Below are 25,068 nucleotides of genomic sequence, written 5' to 3' on the forward strand. Positions count from 1 at the left end.
ATGTTAATAGGTTACAATTTTCGCTGTTGTTTTTTATTATTTTTTTTGTCAACCATTATAGATGAATTTGTGTTTGTTTGTGAACTTTTAATATATTTTATCCAATATCGGAATAATTATAAATTGTGGATAAATAAAATTTAAAAAAATTTGACAACCCAACTCAAGAATAGAGGGTTGAGTTGGGTTGCGAAAAGTTTCGGGTTGGATTGGGTTACTAATCCAACAAACCCGAACTTTTGGGTTGGGTCAAAAAAATCTCCCAACCCGATCCAACCTAGACCATATACACCTCTACTTTCTTAGATCTTCGGGAACTACTGATCACAGCAACAACAATATCTTAAGACTCGGATAAATATGACATCAAAATTAATGTTTTAATTCTATCGGCAAAATTAATTTTTACATAACTCAATTGACTTACAATCATATTAAATTCATTTATATGATCGGTAACAAATCTACCTCAAACATTTATAAATTGAACAATCTATGCATCAAATATACCTTGTTTATAGCTGACTATTTTTTTTTTTTACATATTCGACAGTGACTTCAACAAATCCGATGTTGTCTTTCTTGTTGATGATGTTAACACCACGTTTCTAGGCAACATCAACTGAATCAACCCTAGAGCTTGCCGATCTTTGAGCTTTCATTACTTCGTGGTCATGAAATCTGGCTTCACCCCGGATAAGGGTTCATGATCTTTCTAGTAGAAATAATCTTCCATTATCATCTTCCAAAAATCAAAACCGGATCCATCAAACTTCTCTATTCCAATCTTCGAGTTTCCATCGTCATAAACTGGGATGAATCTCTCCTAACTCTGATATCAATTGTTAGGATCATGCAACTCACCCTCAATTCTATATAAAAAAACGAAGAATAAGAGAGATAAAATACAAAAAAAAACATGGTAACACCAAAATGGTAAACGTCATGACGGCTAGTAATTTAAATGAATGATTTCAAGCACGTGCCGTTACAAAGAATATCTTCTAAAACACTATTTAGAAAATATATATGAAATCAGTTTATTCAGGTGTTTATCTCGAAAGAACTTCATTCGAATATAAGTCTAACCGTTAAAAAGACAATATTTTAAATTAGTTTGTGCTTAGTTGGCATCTTTTTTAATAATTTTCTCTGAATTTTTAGATTATACATATTAACCCATCTTTAAATTTTTTATTTTGCGTTTATTTTATATTTTAAGGAAATAATACAAACTTATAAAATTAATTAATTATTTAATATAGAATTAAAAATTCAATAATGGGAGGACGTTTTATCCACGAATTGGAAATTTGATCGATTATTAAATATAGACTTCTAATTAATTTTTAAATAAATATCTAAGAACACAAAAAAAGGAAACCCGGCGGCTCGGCGCCCAAGGGTGGGGCCGGCTTAGCTGTCTTTGGCGGCATTTTGGAACCACTCACGTCATCATTTTTGCCTTTATTCCCTAGCCCCTCACTTTTCTCTTATTCTTCTTTCCACCCCCTCCATTTTCTTTATTATTCTTTTACTGCCCATTTCGTTTTTAAATACTTCTTTGACATTTCCAATGGCAGGAGATATACTTGTCTGCTTCCACGTCTATTGCTCTTCATGTGGATTCTTTACGCGGTTTCTGACGTGGCCTGAACGTGTGTGGGCCCTGCTTTCTACCACGTCATCACTCTTATCTCTCAACCCGTTTCTTCCTTTATTCTTTTTATTTTAATTTTTTATAAAGGGAATTGACCGTTCGTTGCGGTCGATTGCGTAACGTTGCAAATTACAATTACTATTCATTGGTTGCCATATTATTGGCCTTATCTTTTCCTTTAAAAGTTTTTTTTTTAATGCTTTTAAACTAATTTCATATTTAATAATAGACTGGAGCCCGAAATGGTTCTAATAAATTATCTTTTTTTGCACAGAGAAAAGAAATATATATGCTCTAGCGACTCTCCTATCTAAATCGACTCAATTATAGTATATACACTTGAAATGAAAGCGGTTATTGTCGAAAGAAATCGCAGTCATACATTACTTTAGTTGAAACAAAAGAGGTTATAGTTCACCATACCTCTTTTACATCAGCTCTCTTTACGTATAAAGAGATTTTTCTATGCTCTAGGTAACAAGATGTGGTCGGTCTCTTGGTCAACTCATATAGGTCATTCTAGTGGGTCTTCAATCAAACCTTAGGTGGTTCGACCCTTAAGCTTGTGAGTGATGGACTTGAGCCAATTGGCCTTATCAATTGAGTTGGACCACTCGCTTCATCTTTGTGCATGTCCAATTACATCAAATTTAACGTCCAATACTCAACTAGAGAGCGTAGTAGTGCAATATAAGCATAATTTTCTAATTACTTTTTAAATTTTAAATTTAAATTTGTTGTACTAAAAAAAACTTTTAGAAATAAAATATTGTTTATTTTTTGAGTTCAACATTTTGAGATTTAGATCCAACTTTTTCCAAAGTCATATAGCTCTAATTAGTTTTGGCCTTGGAAACTCATGTGTCATTTAAAAACGTATTAAAATTATAGATTTTTATAATAGAGTATTTATTAAGCTTTATTCATCCAATTATATTTACCCTCAAACGTAACAATTATTCACCTAAGCTTAATTGATTTAACTGTGCAAATTAGTTAGAACCCGACCATACCAATTAACCCAACCAAGCTGCATCCCATAGTAAAATTAACTACTTAGTTGACCTGAACTGAATTTAATAAACCTTTTTAATTCTACTCCTTAAATTCTAATTTCACTTGAAGCGGTTCCACAGCATCATAATTTATAACATTATTATGGAAATTAGCTCATCTAATGGTATGAACTAATCCAAACTTGCATTCAAATATCAACGAGTGAAATAGAATACCTAATAAATTGATAGTTATAATTAAGTGAATGACGATGACATGAATATTGCTAAAAGTGCTATTTGATTGCTATAGCGTTTATGTAATTAAAAGTATTTGAAAAGTCTTTTTGAATTATTTGTATTTATGTTTCTATTGGGTTCATAGGTTGAATTTGAAGTTTTAAAAGATAGAATTACATTAAAAAAAATATATAGTTTTTATGATATTTTATTTTTGTTTGGTTATGGATGAAGGTGACTTACTACTAAAAACATGCATCAAATGGACTTTTAAAATACAGCGGAAGCTCAAGTAAACTAAAAAGAAAAGTACATTTAAAACTATCAATGTCCTGTCAATTTTAACTCCTCAATCTAAAAAGTCGCAATCGTTGAAAGAGAAGCTTGATCGCTATTTATATCCTATGTCGGAACTGTTGGATATGGAAGTCCCCCACATCGACTAATTTAGGGATTGATCATGGGTTTATAAGTGAGGAATACTAACTCTATTAGCATGAGACCTTCTCAACTCCAATTTAGCGGCAACAAAATCATTTACTCGGTCAACCTTCAAAAAACCGGTCCTATATTTCTCAAGCTACATCTGTTCGCACCGTTGTAAAACCCTCCTAACCGCACGTGACACCACACCTCAGACACGCTTCGGCTCTCATCGTAAATCGCCTCACTTCGCAGGGGTGTTTTCGGCATTCGTAAGATGAAAGTAATACGCGCGATTTCTTTGAGCCATCCTCGTCGATTCAATCTTAGCCGTTCATCGCTATCCCTAAATCCGCAATCTCGAAACCCTAGCTTCTGCCATTTATACTATTTCGATAAATTTTCAATCTTTTAATTTCGCTTCTCCAATCCCTCTCCTTCTTATATATATTTCGAAGGGAGCCCTGCCTCAGGATTCTTTAATTTTATACAAGAATTTAGGAAGAAGAGGATACAATCAGAGTGATATCCCAATTCTTCTTTCTGGGTTTTTGCCCCATCCCCTGTTCTATCTATTTCAAGGTTTTAATCGGGGATTTTCAGATTCTACCAAGGTGTCTATTTTTGTGGGTTTTGATTTCTCGAGCTGGTTCCTTCACCGTTTTTCTGTTTGTAAAGAGGTTGTCGGCGGTGGGTTCAGTTGCTTCACTGCCGGAGAGGACAACAATGGCGTCGGTGGCGTGTGGGTTTGTGAGCTGGTATGAGGTCTTCGTGTCGAGTGATAGAGGGAGAAGAGAGGTTCATTATTATCTGAAGCGAGGCGATGGGGGTTCAGATCTGGCCGTCGTGGGGAAGGAGAAGAGTTTGAGGCACATGTCTTATCACTATGCATTGCGGGATCGCTTCCTTAGTTCTTCGCTCACCAAGCTTAAGTCTCGCAGAGAGGTCGTTGAATGGCTAAGCTCTGTTGTTTCTGGTACTACCGCGTCTCTCTCTGGAATTTCCATCACGGGGTTCCTAAAGTTCTTCTCCTCGACCCTTTTTTTTTTTCTTCCCTTTTCCATTTTAGCTTACTGTCTTCCATTTTTTTGTTCTGTTTTGATTATTTTGTTTTGAGTTGGTCAGGGGTTTTTGGTTTGTGGAGGGCGTTATTCAGATCTAGATAATCTATAACGGATTCTTGAAGGGTTTGTCTATTTATTCATTTTCGACCCTCAAATTCGTTATCTTTCTCCATATTTGAGCTAGAGGATGTCGTAAGATCTTGGGGGAAAGATTAATTTTTTCCAGAACACAAAACAGAGGGGGTCAGTTCATTTGTGGGTTCTCTGGAACCTCTCTTTATATCACCATGTCGAATGGCTTGGTGCTATGAAGAGAGGAAATTTTGTAGTTTCTTGTCCTCCAATTTCCCGATCTATCAAAATCTTGACATGGTCGGGCCATGGTTTACTTGTTCGTCTTCGACTTTGTTGAATGCTCAGGAGGTTTCTCCATTGGGGTTTTCATTCCTTACGAAATTCTTGAAACTATGCATTTCACAGTTAAGATTATGTCTTCCTGTATGGTTGGGATCCAGCGGGTTGCGTTTGTTTTTGAGCTTTTAGCAGCATTTCGATGAGCCACTCTGAATCCATCTCTCCTAAAATCGCCTTTGTTTTGATTTTCCTTCTGGCCTCATCGGATCTCTTTTTCCTTTTCCCTTTCTCATGTGTCTACTTTTGATTCGTCAATACCGTTGTTATTTCTTCCATGGATTTCTGGTGTTCGTGTTCATGTGAACTGACAGTTATCTGGGCTGCAGGCACACTTACTCAAATTTTAAAGGGCTGATTGAAGCAACGGAATACTTTTGGCCTCATAATTATAGGTTATGATCTTTCATGGCCAAAATTGTTATGTGTTTTTGATTGCTAATATTCCATTTTCGTTATCTGGGTTTTCCCCCGTGAACCTTTCTGTTTTCTGCCTGAAAAGATTTTAAATTCCGAGCACCGTAATTCTTCTCGTCTTTTTGATTCCAGTTCATCCATCTTCATGTCTAGTCTTCCCCTGTTATTTGAAATTTTCATGCCTTCTTTATCATTTTTGTTATGAGTTAGCAAAATCTGTGCATAGTTTAATCAATGCAATTATTTATTTTTACCAGATTTGCAACGTAAAACATCACAACCATCCGATCGTTTAATGGACATAGAAGGTGAAGATGCTTGCCCGTCGACTGTTGTTTCTCAGAAGGTAGTACTTTAAGAGGGTCTATTTCTTTGTTTAACCAGTTGATGGTTCCATGTTCTATTCATTTATGTGTTCTGGCTTCCAAGTATTTGAAAATTGGCAAGTTATTTAGCATTCTCCAGTTCTATTGTTTTCTTATTGCTAGTTCTCTTCTCAGGACATTCAACAGATAAAATTGGATCAATATACCAGAGATTTTTCATGGCTAGGATCTCCATGGACCTGTAAGCGAAAGCGATGGCACTATCCATCTTTCAGTCGCAATGGTTTTAAGATCTCGGTGAGTAGTTCTGTTTGTTCTCTGACATCCCTTTTTGTCTATCCGAATGGTGAATCAAGTTTCTGTTCATTTGTTATTGCCTTGTATTAATCTTGCATTTTCTTTTTCATAATCTTTTAGGTTCATGACTTTGTATACGTCTTAGCCGAGGAAGGCAAACGTCTTGTTGCATATTTGGAGGATATGTATGAAGACTCTCGAAGCAACAGGATGGTTGTGGTACGATGGTTTCACAAAATTGATGAGGTTGATATTGTTTTGCCACACAATTTTAGTGACAGAGAGATTTACTTTTCTCTTTGTCTTCAAGATCTCAGTGTTGAATGCATAGATGGGGCGGCGACTGTTCTCAGTCCCCAGCATTTTCAGAAGTTCCAGAACGAGGCGAAACATACTTTATTGGAGCCGTATGTATGTGAGAAGCAATTCGATAATGATGATATCAAACCCTTTGATATTACACAGATCAAAGGCTATTGGAAGCAAGAAATACTCAGATACATGTACGCTCTTTCTTCTTCGAAAGCCCACACGCACTCTCAGCAGTCAGAAGATGACACGAGTGCTGAGATGAGGCCTCGAAAGAGGTATCGACGCTTGAGAAAAGATGATGCGCAAAATACTGAGAAGAGAAAGCCTGGAAACATATCTTCTTCTCTTGACGTGCGCAGGAACAGTGGTGTTGTTTTCAGTCCCAAATGGGGTTGTGCTTCTAAAACTTTTATAGGCAAGGAGTTGAACAACGCTTCTTCTGGCCAGTTATCTGTAGGATCTGAGATTGAAGTTCTCTCACACGACAGCGGTATTCGAGGGTGTTGGTTTAGAGCTTCAATAGTAAAAAAGCGCAGAGACAAGGTCAAGGTGCAATATCACAATCTTCAGGATGCCGATGACGAGTCGAACAAGCTTGTGGTATGCTTTCCTTTGGGTGATTACGGTTCTCTTTGGCTTCTCGTTTTCTGATTTTTAATATGAGCTTGATGGTCATTGCTTGCAGGAATGGCTTTCAGCATCCAGAGTTGCAGCTAGTGATCAATTGGGTTTACGCATCAATGGACGATTAGTTATTCGTCCACAGCCCAGTAAGGATAGCAAAGCTGCCTTGGTTTACAATGTCGGGACAATCGTTGATGTATGGTGGCACGACGGTTGGTGGGAAGGAATTATAATTCAGAAGGAATCCGAAGACAAGTTTCGAGTTTACTTGCCAGGTTCGCATTTGTTTGAGTGAAAAATGATATCCATGAAAAAGAATCCTCCTCACTAAATTGCATTTTCAATATATACGTTCAGGTGAAAAGCAAGAATTGGTTCTTGGGCGAGACGATTTGAGGCATTCTCGAGAATGGATAGGAAACCGGTGGATGCATATGCAAGAAAGGCCAGATATCGCAACTTCGATTCTGTCCTGTCCAGCAAATGATGGCTTCCCTAACAAGACGTTGACCTTGTTGAGCCAAGATGCTGTTTGTGACAGCAAACAACCAGGAGAAGATCGAAGTCAATCAAGCGATCGAGTGAAGACTAAAGAATTGAGCACAGTTCCAGATCTGTCGAAGGACGGTTTACTTGCCAAATTACGGTGGACGGGTTCGAAAAAAAGAAGCCAACCCAGTGGGAGCGGTTCATTGGCGAGTAGATCAGTTTCTTCTCCATCAACTTCTTCCAGTCCATGTGAAAGAGGTGCAACTCCAAACTCCATGAAAGTGGATCATGAGAACTGCAAATACCTGGGGGATTCTCTGTTCACTTCATCAGTCGTGCCTGCTCTCTCAAGCTTGGTAATGTCGAGATGATGATGATTTCTTTTTTGATATTTTGTTTGTTAATAAGTTGAAATTTATTTGAGTTTTGTTAAGTGGGTGGGTGATGCTGCATCTATTGGATGCTTATTTTTGCCTTGTAATTTGGTAGCTTAGAAATGTTAACCATAGGGAGAGGGGTCAGTCTTTGTATCAAATCGCTATCTAAATGTTATTTTGTATGTATAACACAAAAGATAACCTAATGCTATCACAAAGCTCTCCCCCTCCATGTTGAGAGCATCAAATTTTGTATCTAAATGTTATTTTCCATAATTTCTAAAAGAAAAAGGAAAATAATAAATATGATTGAAGAAGAATGTGGCATGAAGGCAATGCAAAGAGAAAGGCAGAAGAAGGAAGCAATGCTAAGTTTGCACAAAAAGTAAAAATATGGAAGTCAAGAACTATAAGACATCAACAAACCCTAAACCCCAAAACAGAATCAGATTCCATTGTATAATCTCCACAAATATAAATCAAATCCAAACAAAACAACTCCACCTTTTCCAATTCAACATAAGAACATCCCTCCAATTCATGTCTCACCCAAAGGCAAGCAAATCCATTTCTCCTCCTCCTTTCTTGTGCTTTTCTTATAAATTTCCCATTGTTTTGCAGCAATTCTGTATGGTTATGAAAATCAACGTCGATTGCAATGCTTGCTGCCGGAAACTTCGAAGGATTATCTTGAAAATGAAAGGTATTAATAAGAGAAACTAAAATTTTAAAAAATGTTCATCAAAATTACTATGAAATTGACCCTTCTTCTTGTTGATTTCGATGGCTAAGCGATCGAGAAGCATTTGATAGAGAAGGATAGTCACAGACTGATCGTGTTTGGCAGATTCAGGCCGTCCGACATTGCCATTAAGATCCGGAGGAAGATGAATCGCAGAGTCGAGATTCTCGACTACGAAGAAATGGAACCCGAACCCATTGCCGATCAAAACCCACCGCCACCGGTGGAGCAAGCTCAAGTAGTCCCCGGAACCATTACCGGCCACAATCCCAACCCCATGTTTCCTTCGTTGGAGCATGATGATTGGAGGCCGCCCGTGTTTCCATCTCTCGCCGCCCACCAATACCGTTCTTTTTCATCTTCTCGTCCTGATTTCGCCGTAGCTTACTTGCCGGAGCCGGAGATGGAGGACCGTTTCTGGCATTATGGTCATGACTATGAAGTTGTTGGAGATAGAGATCACACCTTCTCTTGTCACGATTACTACCATTACTAGCTAGTTTGTCTCCTTTTTTTTAGAGTTCTATTATACGTAATATTAATTAAAATGATTAATTTATTCCTATGAAAATTATATGAAATATAATTACATTAGCACGAGCATTAGAATCCCGAGCCCAACCTCTCATTCTTTTCACACCCTCCGAGCATGAATCCCACCCGTCAAGGTAGCACCATGGCTACCTATGACCAGTCAAGCTGCTTTGCCCTATGGTTGCCAGTTGGAGCTGTCATAGCTTATGACTAGAGCCATAGAAAGCCCAACAAAGATAAGAGTAAGGATAACGAGCACGAAGCCCGCCAAGCATTGTCATCAAACATATCCTTATTATAGTAGTTTATCCATAGTCGTAAACTAGTTTCTTATAGTTTATAATTGTGGCCTTAACCATTGCGGACGTAGACCATTCGCAACTAAAAAGAGAGAACCAAGATGATAAGGAATCATTTGCAGCTAGAGTGGAGCCTAAACTCTCGTAGCTTTGAACGACAAAACAAAAAAAATTAATAATTAATATAGATATGATTACATTAATCTGTATATAACCGTACCAAATTAAGCATCCAGAAAATTATATGGAAAAGAAAACAAAAAAAACAGGACACTTATTTGGTAACAGAACAAAGTGAAAACCAAGTGGGTCAAAAAAGGTTTCAACTTGCAGCCCATAATCCCTTAATATTGATAAAACACAATAAGATTGTTAGAACAGTTCTCAAAGTTTGATGATTCTGTTCCAAGAAGCCATGTTCTTGCCGTAGATTGCCCTTCGTCTCATGTCGATATGGCTAAGCTAGATATCACTCTCTTGGTCGTGCTAACCATAGTGAACTGAGAGCTCGAAGACGTGAAATGTAATCACTGATAACAAGAAGCGCTCGTGCAGCTTGACGAGTAGTTAATATCCTATGCATCTGTTGGAGCGTTTGTTGCCTCAACAGATCAGCCTAAAAGAGAAGACATGAAGGATTCCTTAATTAACTGCATACATACTCGTTTGTCTATTATCATTCTAAAAGTTGACTTAACGGTTGGAAGCGTTAATAACCTGATGTAGAAAGTTCTCGAGCGTCGTTAGCTTGCTCATTGCAATCGCCATTTGACCCATGTAATCAGCAACATTCCCTGAACTGGCTGGACCTATAGAAGCAGTGGAAAGAGTTTCTACAAGAGATTGTTGCAAAGCTTCTATCCCTTGTGACAATGCATCTTCAGCTTGTTGGGATGATTGCTGCAAATTGCATATACCCATCAGCTGCTGATCTGTTAGAGGCTCCAAATGGCTCCCAACTATCTGAATTCATTCAAATCCAAGAGCAGTGAGTTAAACTAAAACACGACTCGGTCGATTCGTGCGTCGGAACAATCTCAAGCTTACGAAACAGTTTTACCTTTAGAAGCTCGGACGAACGGAATCCTCCCAGCCACATGAAACACCTCTCAGCAGGAGTCTTCCACATGCCTGAAAGAATGTGAAAAACGTCGGCCTTGGCGCCTATGCTCTTCAGCCTGAAGAGCTCATCATAATGTGCCATCACCCCATCAACAAGAAATCTCAATTCCTCATCTCCCAATTGAGAATTTGCAGATGCTCTTAGATCATTGACCAGCCGTTGATGCTCGTCGAGCCACCGCGCGTAGTCGAGATCAAAAGCCAAGGCACCTAAGGATGATATTATGAAACAACGCAACTAGTTCATCCAGGAGTTCATATTACAAACTAGCATACTGTAATCACCATCGTTTCATCTTTGCTTACCATTTCCTGCCATTGATAAACAATGGTCTCCAGCCCCAGAAGCCACAAACGTGCCCTGCTATCAATCAAACACAAAATTGTAAGGAATGATTCGTTTAATCTCACAATCCACTCCTTTGTGGGCCCAGCGTCCTCGCTGGCACACAGTTCGGTGTTTGGCTCTGATACCATTTGTAACAGAACAAACACACCACTGTCAGATATTGTCATCTTTGGACTTTTCTTCCTAAGCTTCCCCTCAAGATTTTAAAATGCGTTAGAGGTTTCCACACCCTTACAAGGAATGTTTAGTTCTCCTCTCCCGTTAATGTGGGATCTCACATTAATCATTTAACTCGGGAAATCTCAGTCACCCAAACACCTGTTGGCGCGCTCGATGAAGCTCCTGCTCTAGCTGCGCAAGCCTCTGTCGACTACTTTCCAGCTGCTGGACATATGCCTATCCAAAACCAAAACCTATAAATGTTCCAAATATATTCCCTTCATCAACTTAAGACATCAAAATTCTAACTTTAACAACAGCACAACAATGACGACAACGACATCATACAACTTTCAGCCACTCAAAAAGCAAAAACGCATTACTTTCTTCCTCAATCGACTCTTCCGAGCTGCTTCTCGATTCTGAGCAAGCCTACGAAGCGTCTGTGAGCAAATTCAATAGTTACATATTGAAGTTTTCAAGCACTAAATTGTGAAAAATGTAAAACAGGGTAGGGAAAGAGCTTCATGAGAGGACCTTCTGATCTACAGATTTAGCTCTAGATTGACCCATGGAGTCCGCCATGAGAGTTCCATGTGCAACTACCTGAAGCTAAACAAGAAGCAGACATAAAAACCATTCACTGCAAGAAACTGGAAAGAGATAAAGAACGAGTTCTTTTCCTCTGTTTCTTCTTCCAATTTATGCACCTGGTTTCTTTCATCGGTGTCGATGTCTGTGGAAGTGTCAGTCTGTTGGCTAGTATCTGCCATGGCTGACTCGCCCCAGTTGTCAAAGCTCCCAGCCGCCATCGTCTGCGGCGGAGCCAGCTTCTTCAACCGCATCGATTGCTGTCCCGTGTCTAAATACCCTGTTCCTCCTATTGAACCCACATCCGTCCTCTTCACAACCATTCAACAAAAACCCACAAACCCATTAACCCTCAAAAGCTTCATAGATATACAACGACAAAAAAGAGATGATTGAAATACCCCGTACGGTAGGTGGATTGGAAAAGCTGTATTGTGGGTCGATTTTAAACCGAAAACAGAGCCTAGAGAAAAAGAATATATATTAAAAGACAAGAAAAGAAACCAAATCATTTTAAAATCAGAAGGTAGTTAGAGGAGAGAGAATACTTGGGCTTAAATCAACAGCATCATCTTGATGAAAAGCAGCAACAGCAACAGCGGATTGTTGAAGCTCCATATCCGGAAGAAAACGCGTGTGGAATCGTCCATTGTCATCTCCCCTGTTTTAACAACAAAAAAAACAGAGAGCCACCATGGACGTTAAAAAAAACATCATCAAACCCCCCAAAAACCAAAACCCATTAATGTCGTTGAAGATCCATTCTACACTACCAGAGAACAACGGAAGAAGAAGAAGAATGGACATAGAACTGATCTGGGTTTTCAAAGCTCTGCATTTTTACTAGAAATAACAACACCCTTTACTTTCCCTGTCTTTCTCAGGAAACAAACAAGAAAAAAAGGGTAGCAAAAGCAGAGGAATTGAAAGCAAATTCAGGGTAGAGAAGAAGAAAGAAAGCAATCGCTGTGCAGTGGAAGAAAATCTGTTGATGTATGTTTGTAAGAACAGAATAGCGTATCAGTCCTACAATTACAGAGAGAGAGAGAGAGAGAAAGAATAAGACTTTTCATTATTGCTATCTGAGTTGGGATTTTAGTTTCCCAATACTCTGTTTCCAGAGGTAAAACAGAATTCACTTTCTCTCTCCCATCTCTGTACGTAACCTTCGTTTCTATCTCTAACGTCCAATCCCCCATTTTCGACCCTTTTTTCCTTTTACCCATTTCTTCTTCCTCGACTTTACGCAGTGCAACAATGGCGTTTAAAGACAGAGCCTTTGTTGAAGATCATGGCACTGAAGAAAGATGAAATTGGAAGAGGCAAACACAGAGAGAAAGCGATGGGTTTCAGAATGCAAGCTCTTTTTAACTCTCTTGTTTTATTTTCAGTACAAGTTGTAAGAGCATTGTTGAGATTTCAATGTTTTTGTTTTTTGGGTTTGATTTTGTGATGGCTAACCATGGATTACCAGACATTACGAGTTTAATAAAATATAGATTATCATTTAGTTTATCAGAACTTATTGCTCTTATATTACAAACTTCACCTACAAAATTAATTAAGAGAAGCATAGTTTCACGAGTGTTGAAATAATATTAGATTTACCCTAATTTTTCCCATTGTTATTTAGATTTACATTTTCAAGTTTAGGGCTATGGCGCAACCAACGTTGAGATGGCCGAGTTGGTCTAAGGGACTAGGGTAAGGTTCTGGTCCGAAAGGGCGTGGGTTCAAATCCCACTCTCAACAACTTTTTGATCCTAATATAGTTTTTATTAACTCCATATGCACGGAGCCTTGTGTCATCATAGGATACATAGTATTGTTGTGACCCTTTGATGTGACCCTCACAATTCAGATAAGATAAGGTGGGATACGAATGTGGTGTCCAATCATCTAGAAGGATACATGCCATGTGCAACCGAGGATGGTGCATCATCTAACACACCACATAGATGTGCATTAAAGATAAGTCGAGGCATAGGCAAGGTAAAGGCAACGATGTCAACATAAGTGTTAGAGATGAGCTTGTTGAAGGGTGGGTCTAGGACCTTAACCTCGAAAGTCGAAATTTTGGAGGGAATTTGGGCTAGTGGTTCTTGAGTCAAATCCGTGCATATGAAAACACTGACAGATGCTCCACGACACCGTATGATTGTTCACCAAAATGACATCTACCAAAGGAAGATTGAAAATGCCTCAAATGTACCCTAGGGGGAGGTATGATGTCAGCTATCCATCACCTTTGTCCCCTATGGCCTAAGCGAGGTACCTTGTGGCACATACGTGTGTCACAGTAAGGGCAAGCGTTGCGAGACAAGTGTCTCGGACGACTTTGGTGTCAATCGAATACCAAAATATTTCATGAGGTCTATCTTAGGGTTCTAAGTTATCTTGATTAGTTATTTACTAGTCCACTTCCATCATCATCCACCTTCATATCATAGGTACTCAATGCACAAACTTGTTCTCGTTCTAACTCATGGTTTTTTTTTTCAGATCATTATGGACATTGTCCATCGAGACTGATTCTCCATTATGGGTGTAGTTGATGTCTCCTTTCTAGGATCTGTAATGTCCCTATCATCGAAGAGGGGGTGACCCTCGTGCCTACCAACGCCCATTTACCGATGTAGTTCCGTACCCTTATCTAAATAAGATCATGTCTAAACAAAGTTGAAAATCTCCTAATTGGCCCCACACAGAACTCATATGGTTCTAAAAGGTTGGATTGTTTCAAGATTCAACTATATTGTACAAACTAATAGTCTTATAGGTACTAAAGTAGACCCTTGTCATTTAGGAACCATGCACTACCAAAAGTTAACTTACAACCCCTAACAGTTCTCACAAAATACAAATTATTGTGTAGACTCTCGACAATTGAGTCGAGTTCATAATTATGGGTTAGTTGGTGAATTCTTAATCATCCACGCATAGCAACATACACACATCATGCATGATTTACTTCATCAAAAGAGACATAGCAAAATAAACTAATCATGGATCCTAGGATTTTCAACTTCTCCTTGAATTTCCTTTTGTCGTCGATTGTACCACAATGGTTGACGATTTCTTTTTTTTTTTTTCAATTACTATTTTATTTATTGTTGCATTGTCATCGGTCGTATCACAGTGACAACAATAAATATGGAAATGAGAACTTAAACTAGACCATTGAGAAAAAAATAAATATAATATTGAATTATACTCGTATCCACAAAAAAAATCAACAAATATGTTAGATAGTATATTCTTATTTTTACGTACTAAATGTATTATTAACCGTACATTCTATAATTCATAAATAAATAGCACACTACAAATTTATATTCTGAACATTCTTTTATAGCCCGAAAAAATCAACATCAATGAGATAAAAAAAATGTACCAGCTGGATCAGTAATGCTTAAATCAACTAGAAATTTATGGTGAAACGGATGTGAAATAATTAAAACAAATACGAATGGAGAAAATAATAGCATCCAACAACCAATTTGAAGAGGAGAAGAAAAATACATATATAACAAAGAGTTTATCAACTACTCTAAATGTCTAGGGTGAAAATATTTGCTAAAACCACCACATCTAAATGGTGTGAAAGTTCTTTATTTATAATCAAATAAATTACCACAATTCCGAGCCTTGAATAGCTTTTTCGACCCAGTGTTCTCGAACTCTCCAAGAATGAGTAGAAATCGTAATTGAACATTTTTCCTCTAAAAGGTCTCTCCCAACTTGATTGGAAAATGATGAATTTACAAAAGCCCTAGTCCCAACATCAAGATGCTTGAAACATCATCTATCATTGTCCCTAAAAATTACAAAATTACCCTCAACAAAAAAAATAGACGTGTTTTTCTCTTATTTCTTCATATTTTGGAGCGCCTTGACGATGTGCTCTAGGATGAACCGTTACAAAAATTCTTTTTGCTTGATTTTCTTCGATTCTCGAATTATTTTCACTTGGACTCTTGAATTCTTGTCCTATATAACGGTCTAATTAGCTCACTAATTCTTGTCCTTAAATGTATGCCTTTTATTACGATGGTTTAAAAAAAATAATTAAAATTGTTTAGTTAAAAGGCATCCCAATAATATTAAGTTTTATAAGCTTAAGATGTAATTTGTACCAATTTTAGGATTAAAAGCCCCGCCAAAATATCATTTAATTTAGGATTTGTTTTGTTTTTGGTAATCTAGCCTTACAACAAAAGTTTGGTGAGAGAAAAAGTCAACAACATAGTATTGAATATAACCTTTACCAAAATAAAGAAAAAGGTTAAATTATAAAAAATATCTCCCAACATTTTAAAACCCTTCTGATAGGAGTTTGGTTTAGGTTCGTTCTCTAATTAATATGGGATCTCATAATTCAACTCTTTGGGGTCCAACATTCTCGCTGGTGCACCAATCGATGCTTGACTCTATACTATTTGTAACAACTCAATCCTACTACCAGTAGATATTGTCCGTTTTAGTCGGGTAACAACTCCATTTTAATTTTTGAAATTTGAATTTTTTTTTTTTTCGTTTCGAAAAGAAAGTCTTGAAAATAATTTTGGAGATTTGGATTCCATAAATATTTAGAAACCAAAGAGAAAAATTAGGAAAAAGATGACAAAATGAACTGTTTGCATTTGCTTTATTTATTGTTTATATATTAGTGTTTAAATAGGATTGTTTTGAAATAATCTTAAACATAAAGGGTTAAAATGAAATTTTCAAAAGTTGGGGGGTATAATTCTATTATTTTTTTAGTAATTTAATTATAATATATATAAAAAAGATTTAATAATTTCCGCGGTTGTTAAACGCAAGCGCAACCATTAGTCTTTAATCTCTATCATTTTAAATTCTGAAAAAAGAAAAAAGCCAAAAAAAGAATCATTAAATTGGGAATCCACGCCACACGCCCTTCTTCCTCGCCACTCCCTCCTTCTCCGAGCCAATTCCGAACTTCCGACCCCAGCGACGACGTCACATCCACCGCTTCATTTCACTGCCGTTTGGGGACTCGGAGCCCGTCGGAGAATCCACTCTCTGACGCTCCTCTCCTTTTGCCTCTTCGATCCCTTCTTTTCCTAATTCCTCTTCCTTTATCCACCCATGGCCACCTCCGTCATCCAGGTCTTTGATCTGTTTTTTTCTTGATTTTTCCGTCGTACTGCTCGGATTTAATTTCATGTTTGTTTCTTTATTTCCTTATGTTTCCAGGGTTTTACCAAGTCGCTTGCCATGACTGTGCTCTCCGAGATCGGCGATAAAACATTCTTCGCGGCTGCGGTTAGTCCGTAATTGTGGATTTCTGTTTTTTTCTTTTTGTTCTTTTCATAAATTTGTCTTTAGTGTCTTCTGGTCTAACTTGTAATTAATGTGTTTTCATCCGAAAGTTGACCTGGAATGGAATATGTATCGTGTATGTTATGCTACTTCGCTTAGTGGATTTTAAAGTACGCTTCAATATCACGTTCTGTAGTTATCGGATTATCTTTTATCGGTCGGAGTGTAGACTTATTTGATTCCCACATAAGGAGGGAATTTTATTTCTTCCTCTTTTTCTTTTTTTCAAGGAGAGATTCTCTACGTAAGGACCTTATAATATTTTCCTTATATAAGACGAGTTAAAGGTGAATTTAGTAGTTTGCGATATGGATCTTCTACTCTAACCGGATGACTTTTCCTCCCTGCTTCCCTGGAGATGGAAATGCGATTCGGTTGATTTTCCTAAACAGTGTTCCTGTTGCTGCCTGTCTCCCCTCGCTTTCACCCAGTTGGTCAAAATTTCTCTTTTGTTACATTCCTTCATGTTTGAGAAATGGACAAAGGAGAATCACGCATCTTATAAATTGTTGTTTTACTAAAAAATTCTTATTACTTTATGACATTTAATAACTATATAAGAGCTACTGAAAATATGAGATGCTTATACCAATACCACGATATTCACCATGTGGAATAATACATTTGGTCTGATCTGTTATGTGAAAGACCTAGGTGATTGGAAGTCGTCATGGAGAACATTGGACATTGAACATCATATAGTTTGTTTTAGAGAAGGGTCCTTGTACTTTATGCCTTGATAATATTTACTGTCGAAATCTATCTACTTCAACTAAGAAAGACCTGTCATTTTTTACTACAATTTTTTTATTTACTATTTTTCAACTTTACGAATGAATATTGTTTTCCTAATAGTTTTCTAAGGGACGAACAGTGATTTTTTTCCTACTTAAATTTCTATTCACTTTCTCATGGTTTAATCCTCTGTTTAAAGATCATGGCAATGCGGCATCCAAGGAGACTTGTCTTGTCTGGTTGTCTGTCAGCTTTGATTGTAAGTATGTTTTTTCAAGTTACTCAACATTGTTTCTTCATCGCATGTGCCTCCACCACCTTCCCGGTCAACATCAATGCCTCTAGCTTAGTAGTTTTACTGTTTTTTAGGTGATGACCATTCTTTCTGCTCTGGTTGGCTGGGCTGCCCCTAATTTGGTAAGAAGATTGATTGCTCGAAATGAATGCCTTATTCTTGCCTGTTATTTATTTTATCTGCTAGGGCTTGGTTAAGTGGCAACATCAAGCGCATTTTTTGTATGCATGTGATGTAGATGTTAATTTTGCATTTGCTATTTGATTATCTTTGCTAAATATTGTGAGATGCAACAATACTAGATTTGCAATGTTCAAGTTAAACCAATAAATCTGCATGCTTGCACTTTGCTTTATTTTTGGTTTCCTCTTCCCACGGAGCATATTTGTGCCACTGAATGATGAGGGAACTTCTTGAGAATTTCTTTCATGGTAACATTTAATTGCTGGTTTTGTTTTTCTTTTTTGGGATAAACTATAATTGTTTGGTTGTTGATTAAGCAATAATAAGACATGTTTTGAAGAAATCAAGGACATGTTTTGAAGAAATTAACTCAATTAGATCCATATTTTTTTCTCTGATTTGAAAGGTGGTAGTTTTAGATGAACGCAGTTAGGAATCAGTTCTTTGTATTTTATGTTGTATTGGTAAGTTGGAGTACGAAATCATTTCATCTGAATGAATTTCTTTTCAACAAAAGAATTTAAAACTTGAAATGGTAAAGTGCTTCCTTGAGCTTTGATGTCATCCTTTGTTATTTAGCTACAATCTTTCTTATTGTTAGGGCAAAATGCTCTCCTTTGTTTAGTTGTCTTGAACTATTAATCATTTTTGGTTCCTCCCTGGTCATTTTCTTCTCCAGTTATTCTTTGTGTTTTTGAGCAGATCTCACGTAAATGGATTGTGTTTTTTTGCAGATCTCACGTAAATTGACTCATCATGTCACAACTCTTTTGTTCCTTGGTTTTGGGCTGTGGTCTTTATGGGATGTATTTAATAATGGAGGGTAATGGTTTCTTGTTATTTTGTATTTTTCTCCCAATATTAATTTAGTTTTCTTTGTGCACGTAAGTAACCAAATGAACGGCTGATCAATTGACTTCTTTTTTTTGTTATAATTTTTTTATTGACAGGGAGTCTGAAGAACTAGCTGAAGTTGAAGCTAAATTGGTTAGGGTTTTATTTATTTCTTTATATTTTTTAAGTCACTTCTGCACACATAGCTGGGATTCCATTTTTTACCTCAACTGTCACTTGTGCCTAGGATGCTGATTTGAAGGCTAACAAAAAAGGTTCCAAAGATGGCAATAAGGTATATTATACTATCAGAAAGAGACTATACATCCTCTTACCCCTTGTAAACTGTCACCCATTGTAGTCATTTCAAAAAATTTACTCCGTCCTATAGTGTTTATAAAAAGAATTCAAGAATTTCCAGTTTAACAACTTTTAAGGATTTGGGAGAGCTTCTAGATATATGATGTGAACCTGCATGAGGGAATTAATTTTCCTTTTAAATTCTTTATTCCTTTAAGACAATTAAGTGTTCAGAATCCCATTTGCATATCGTTTATATACTTTATTCTCTTCTGAAGTCACTTCCTCTCTCTAAATTGATTATTATTCTTATCATTTTGTTACGGGATAGAATGGGTCGAAGTCCTTGTTAGATTAGGAAGGAGAAGCTGTAGTATTTCTATTTTCATGTTTAGATTGGCATGTTGAAATTACAGATATAAGATGCTTATGTGGTATTTTGGAATCATAAAGCTTAACCTCATGACAGGTTGATGATGAAGTGAAGAAGCACAATCGGTCAATTCTCTTGCAGTTCTTATCACCAATATATCTAAAGGTTATATTTTTGTAACCTCTGATAATTCAGTAAAATGTAAATGTGAGATTACTTAACTCTTTCCCCTGGAATTTCTGCAGGCATTTTCCATTACCTTTTTTGGCGAATGGGGTGACAAGAGTCAGGTTAGTATCATATCAGAACTGAGAATGACCTTTCTATCCAACTTAAGGTGTTGTCTCACACCTATAGTACCGTTATTTTTTACTGCCTCTGTCAGCTAGCGACCATTGGCTTAGCTGCAGATGAAGACCCACTAGGTGTCGTTCTTGGTGGAATTTTGTAAGTTGTGCCTATGAACTTAACCCTTCTATTTGGATTGATTCTTCGTGCATGAGTTTGTTCCCTCCGATTTTTTTTTTTTCTTCAGTTGACAAATTTCCTTTCCACTATTTTCCCAATAGAGACCACACTTTGTCCTATGAGCATAAGACGAGTTTTGGATTCATATATGGAATTCATTGTGCGCATGTTAGGGCCTCATTGCTTATGATATCAGATATCTGTATCTTGCATTATCGTAAGCAAGATTCTTTTGGAAAGTTCTGGTATCTCAACCATCTAATATACATGTGGTTAATATTCCCCGTTAGGTTGTGATCGTTCAAACTTGTAGGAGACTAGGCTCTGGGATAACTGCATTGCATATATTGTTTATTAAATTATGGCAACCTCCTGCCTACTTATGTACAATTGTAAAGGTTCTATCATTATTTCTTGTTAAAAAAAAAGGTAAAGGTTTAATCGTTGCCCGTTTGATGTTGTCCTTTTTGTTAAAGTCTTAACATTCATATTGGACTTGTTCAGGCTGTAGCAATTATTAAAAAATATACTGGCTAATAAGTAATCCGCGATCAGTAGTTTTGTTTGATTTGATTTTCTTAATATGCCCCAAGCTCAATAGATAGGCTGTGGTCTTCGAAGAATATCCTCTAGTTTTGTGCGTCAAATGACAAAATCTTTAAAGTTGATCGACAAACTGCTTTTAACCATAAATGTTGTTATAATGCAAGAATGAACGTTTTATTGCTTATAGAAAGTGATTGGTCTCAGTAGGAACTGATTTTTATCTTCTGGTGATGATAATCGTATTGGATGTGAATGGAAAACAACACAGTTACCTACCTGTTTTTCTAGTTGGAAGTGTCACTAATAACTTTCCTTTCAGGGGACAGGCATTGTGTACAACTGCTGCAGTCCTTGGAGGAAGGAGCTTGGCGTCACAAATCTCTGAGAAAATTGTATTCAACATTTGATTTGCTCTTTTTTCACGCTGAATTATTAGTTACTTAGTGTTATTATTGTTGAACAGCGTAATTAAGTCATATTTTCGTTTCTCCTTTTCAGGTTGCTCTCTCAGGTGGGGTTCTGTTCATTGTTTTTGGAATCCAGTCGTTCCTCTCAACTGTCGAGCCGTAATTTTTATTACAAAGCTTGTTATGGTTAGTAATGATGCTGGCTTCAATTCTGGCATGTTTTAGGGATATTACTTATTTGATTAGTAGGGGGCTCTTTGTCTTTACAAGTATTTATTTATTAATTTATAGCACATGATCAAAAGTAGCTTCCTTTTCTAATTGGAGTTGGTTAACTACGGTAGAAGAAGAGACTTCATATTATATTCTTCCTGCTGCCGTGGTCTTTGTCATGATTGTTCTTCCTTAGTAATGAGAAATTTAGTCAGGAAGATAATAAGAAACTCCAATACGTATCTGTTTTTGTTCCCCTGAAAATGGGACTTGATAGTGTTAAAATGATAGAAACCATGCTTTCCCCGCCAAACAGAGGATAGCAACATGGGCCAACAAAAACAAAGGGCCTACAAAAAGGGTAGCTCGAATGGAGCCAAACATGAACGAACCTAACGATGTAAGAAATGTCTCCAATTTGATGAAAAGGAATGATTCTTATTTCATTATGTCTAATCTCTATGCGGCTAGCAATTTTGACATCACTACCATCAATCAAGTTCAATCTTCCTATGGTCTCTAAACCAGGTTTCACGCACACGGTGTAGCGAAGGATAAGGATCCTATTTATGGCGTGGGTGACCTAACGAGTAATTAAGAGTATTTAGACACAAGCACTCAAAGTAAGGTGTTAAACTTGGCTTGGACCAAACTCTCTTTCAAGATCTCTCCAGGCCGTTCAAGACTTCTTTCAATCCAAATACTCCAGAAAATTGCATAAAATCAGCCCTTAGGAGAACGCTACCACCTTCTCCCTGAAGGGAAGATGAATCCGAACCTCTTCCATCATAAGACATCAATTCCTTTATTGGCCAAAATCCCGAAAACATTGAACAGGTAGTCTCAAGAACGAGTGAACTGATAACTCCAAAGCAGATAGCTCAAATCCTTAGACGCCTTCCTATTGAGAATGCATTAATGCTGGCCCAATTGAAGAGTTCCTTTGAATTCAATCCATACTGTTAACCCCTCGTGTAAGACCTGCCAAGCATGCGTTGACATGTCGGGAATATTAGCCTTCCTTAACAAGGAGAATAAAACAGAGGAAGAGGGGCAAGGACTAGAAAAAGGGCTAGAAAGAGAACAAGAGAATCTTTTGGAAGGGTTAGGAGCCTAACAACGAGTATCCAACCCTTCAGTTGATGAGGGTATTATCCGGAAATTAAAACAGCTACATTGTAGAGTTTCTATATGTCAGCCTGTTTGTCTTCCTGTCAGACAAAGGCTGACGAAAATGCAAACTTTGGTTACTGTTCTTGCAGCATAAGATGCTGCCTTAGAATAAGTTTGAATCTGGCTTTTGAGGTTGAATTACTTTTGCTATAAATATTTTTTTTGTTTGTGTTTTTTTTTAATATAATTTTCAAAAGTACCTCTTATGACTACGTAACCAAATACAAAATCATTTTGAACTTACCCTTATCATTAAAAATTTGGCACATTTTATATCTGAGTCTTTGTTTCCACTTGCAGGTAGGAGATTGGATGAAATATTGCACAGCATATTCTTCTTGATTGGACGAAATTGAGAACAATTTGAAGAGCCTGCATGTTTCACCAGAGATACTGTATAAGTGGTAGCTTTGACGAACACGGGCTGCAATGCAATAGTAGTTCTTATTTCTAAAATATTGAAGATGTGGGCTATCCAATTGGAACAGATCCCAGAAAGTTTGAACTGTTTTAGATGATCAGATAATTCCTTTGCAGTACTCACATTGCAGTACTCACATTGTTAACACAGTTCAAAACAAAAAGATGTACTGGTTGATTTGACACTTCAGTGGTTCATGACAATATTTTTTATGTTAATGTTTAGTTCACAGAAGACTTCACTTTCCATTCAACTCTAGTTATGCATTTATGTCATAATCTGGGAAGTGCACAGGGAGAGGTAGCTGTTGAAGCCATTGGGTACGAATGGGTACGAAGACTTCCAAGAACAGTTTGTGCAATGGCGAGTGGGAGTGATAAAGGAATGGATGAGCAGGGAACAAGTGATTGTCAATCCTAGAAGAAACTGGCGCAAACAACCGGCCTGCTTCAGGGGTTGAATTGAATGCACAGCAGAGGTGGTAGAGAAATACAATTTATGTATGATAAAAAAGAGGCATTTCCCGAATTGGCTTCTCATTCAACCAAGGGACCATTTTCCCACTCTGCCTTAACAAAAAAAATTAGTCAAATGTATTGAAAGATTGTAAGTCTTATACTATGGGATAATGCTTTATAACTTAAATGCTTTAATTGCCCACTTTCTACTTTCCCAGGATAAACTTCTATATTATGTGTGTTTCATTTTCCTTCTGTCTTACGATAATATTGGAATATTCTAATAAGATCTATTTAGAACATCAAAATAAAAAAAAGCGAACTTGGAAATTAAATCAATAAATATTTGTTGGGTTTGGCCTTTGCAGGATACAATTTTAGTGGGATGACTATGGGCTTGTAGCATTATTTTGGCTAAATTAATAAAATCTTTCTAAATTTTGTTTTTTTTTTTTTTTACATTCACAACTACCTATTTAAAAAATACTTATGTATTAATGAAACTTTTGAAAAATTCATTAATATTTTTGAAATACTTTTAAAAAATAAAAGGGTGCTCTTGCAATATTTTTAAAAGTTCAAGAGTAATTTTAAAATAAAATATAAATATTTTCACTCTAGTAGACTAGTTTTGAAATTTTTTAAAGGGGTATTTTTGAACTTGAAAATTAAAAAATAATAATATTTGAGTATTTATAATTTTAATAATTATGTATATTTAAAAGGATGTCTAATAATTTTATTATTAAAAAAAATATTATAACAATAATTGCATAAAATGAGATGATTAATGGAGAAATATATATGGATACTTCAATTCATTTTCCCTCAACCAATGGATATTACTGTTTCATAGGTTAGTTAAAAAAGTGGACACCAAATTTTTGTTGGCTTTCATATCTTCATTTTCTGATTAATTTTTTTTAGAAAAAAAAGAAACAAAGACCGTTGAATTTATACATTAATTTTAAATTATTTAATAATGTCCAAGTTTAGTAACTTCCCGACTATTTTTCAAATACCCACTATGAGAAGTTAGGGTCATTATTGACAAGTAATTCGTCACTATTGTAAATATCCACTAAAATGAGTTATGACTGACAAATTTGGTAACTCTCGATTACTTACTTACAGGAAGTTATAAAATTAAAATAATAAGTAAAATTTTCAAAGAAATTATCATTCAAAGTGTTATTTATGGCAATCTCATACTTAGACTCCCAAATGTTGACTGACAAAACTCTAAATGATTTTTTTATCACTTAAATCAGTTTGTAACACAAAAAATAGAAGTTGAACCGAGTCTATCCAATTTTATAGATAAATAATGAATACTTATTAAATCTTTTCGGTCTATCCAATTTAATTCAATTTCTTTTATTTAAGCATTTAAATATTCACTCACAAGATCATTTAAATTAATTCATAAACCAATAATTTTGGAGTCATATTAGTTTGGTTTTATTTATTTATTTATTTATTTATTTTGTCAAACATAGATTTACTATGTTTTCTAGTGATAGATTTTTTTTTGTTGGTGAGATTAAAATTTTAATTATTTTTTTTTGTAGATAAGAGACCCTATATTTGAATAAATATATATTTAAAAGAAAAAAAAAGGATTAATTATTCATACCAGAATCACTTCTTAAATTTGGAACCAAATAATAAAGTTATTTATAATTTTAGAAATTAAATATAAATAAATCCCTTTACCTAAGAAAACCAATTGAAACAAGTAATTCCAAGCATGTACTCAATTATCTTTATATGAATTATTATTTTCTTGGGTTTTGTAGACGCCATAATTCTTTTAAAGATCCAATAAAAATGCTTTGATTTTTTTTTTCTTCTCATTTTTCAGATCAAACTTTTAATTATTGTT

The 25,068-nt window shown here is 36.2% G+C and overlaps 4 protein-coding genes across 7 annotated transcripts; 3 read left to right on the top strand and 1 right to left on the bottom strand.

Moving 5' to 3' along the window:
- Positions 1-3,727: 3,727 nt before the first annotated feature.
- LOC111444747 lies at positions 3,728-7,896 on the top strand. 2 transcript variants are annotated; one of them, XM_023082773.1, is made up of 7 exons: positions 4,156-4,294; positions 5,123-5,188; positions 5,468-5,556; positions 5,711-5,833; positions 5,954-6,745; positions 6,831-7,044; positions 7,127-7,896. In XM_023082773.1, exons 3-7 carry the CDS (start codon positions 5,506-5,508, stop codon positions 7,627-7,629), a joined length of 1,683 nt encoding a protein of 560 aa, XP_022938541.1. In that variant the 5' UTR covers positions 4,156-4,294; positions 5,123-5,188; positions 5,468-5,505; the 3' UTR covers positions 7,630-7,896. The 2 variants fall into 2 exon arrangements, with proteins under 2 accessions (XP_022938540.1, XP_022938541.1); XM_023082772.1 differs by lacking the exon at positions 5,123-5,188 and having other exon boundaries at positions 3,728-4,294.
- A 207-nt stretch (positions 7,897-8,103) lies between these two features.
- LOC111444752 lies at positions 8,104-8,948 on the top strand. Its single transcript, XM_023082779.1, has 3 exons — positions 8,104-8,190; positions 8,257-8,338; positions 8,428-8,948. Exons 1-3 carry the CDS (start codon positions 8,176-8,178, stop codon positions 8,871-8,873), a joined length of 543 nt encoding a protein of 180 aa, XP_022938547.1. The 5' UTR covers positions 8,104-8,175; the 3' UTR covers positions 8,874-8,948.
- Positions 8,949-9,369: 421 nt separating this feature from the next.
- LOC111444748 (transcription factor HBP-1b(c38)-like) lies at positions 9,370-12,460 on the bottom strand. 3 transcript variants are annotated; one of them, XM_023082775.1, is made up of 11 exons: positions 12,205-12,460; positions 11,980-12,092; positions 11,833-11,894; positions 11,551-11,742; positions 11,378-11,446; positions 11,224-11,283; positions 11,000-11,077; positions 10,639-10,693; positions 10,271-10,542; positions 9,928-10,173; positions 9,370-9,826 (listed from the first exon to the last, which is right to left on the bottom strand). In XM_023082775.1, the coding sequence occupies exons 1-11, from the start codon at positions 12,267-12,269 to the stop codon at positions 9,680-9,682; spliced, it is 1,359 nt and encodes a 452-aa protein (XP_022938543.1). In that variant the 5' UTR covers positions 12,270-12,460; the 3' UTR covers positions 9,370-9,679. The 3 variants fall into 3 exon arrangements, with proteins under 3 accessions (XP_022938543.1, XP_022938542.1, XP_022938544.1); XM_023082774.1 differs by having other exon boundaries at positions 11,378-11,452; positions 12,205-12,457; XM_023082776.1 differs by lacking the exon at positions 11,000-11,077 and having other exon boundaries at positions 11,378-11,452; positions 12,205-12,457.
- A 3,851-nt stretch (positions 12,461-16,311) lies between these two features.
- On the top strand, positions 16,312-23,226 carry LOC111444751 (GDT1-like protein 4). The gene is made up of 13 exons (XM_023082778.1): positions 16,312-16,564; positions 16,652-16,720; positions 17,712-17,771; positions 17,882-17,929; positions 18,725-18,813; positions 18,941-18,977; positions 19,072-19,119; positions 19,594-19,662; positions 19,743-19,787; positions 19,883-19,944; positions 20,831-20,903; positions 21,010-21,104; positions 22,605-23,226. Exons 1-12 carry the CDS (start codon positions 16,544-16,546, stop codon positions 21,079-21,081), a joined length of 693 nt encoding a protein of 230 aa, XP_022938546.1. The 5' UTR covers positions 16,312-16,543; the 3' UTR covers positions 21,082-21,104; positions 22,605-23,226.
- Positions 23,227-25,068: the final 1,842 nt, after the last annotated feature.

This window comes from Cucurbita moschata, unplaced genomic scaffold (genome assembly GCF_002738365.1).
Source record: "Cucurbita moschata cultivar Rifu unplaced genomic scaffold, Cmos_1.0 Cmo_Scf00007, whole genome shotgun sequence".
NCBI lineage: Eukaryota > Viridiplantae > Streptophyta > Magnoliopsida > Cucurbitales > Cucurbitaceae > Cucurbita > Cucurbita moschata.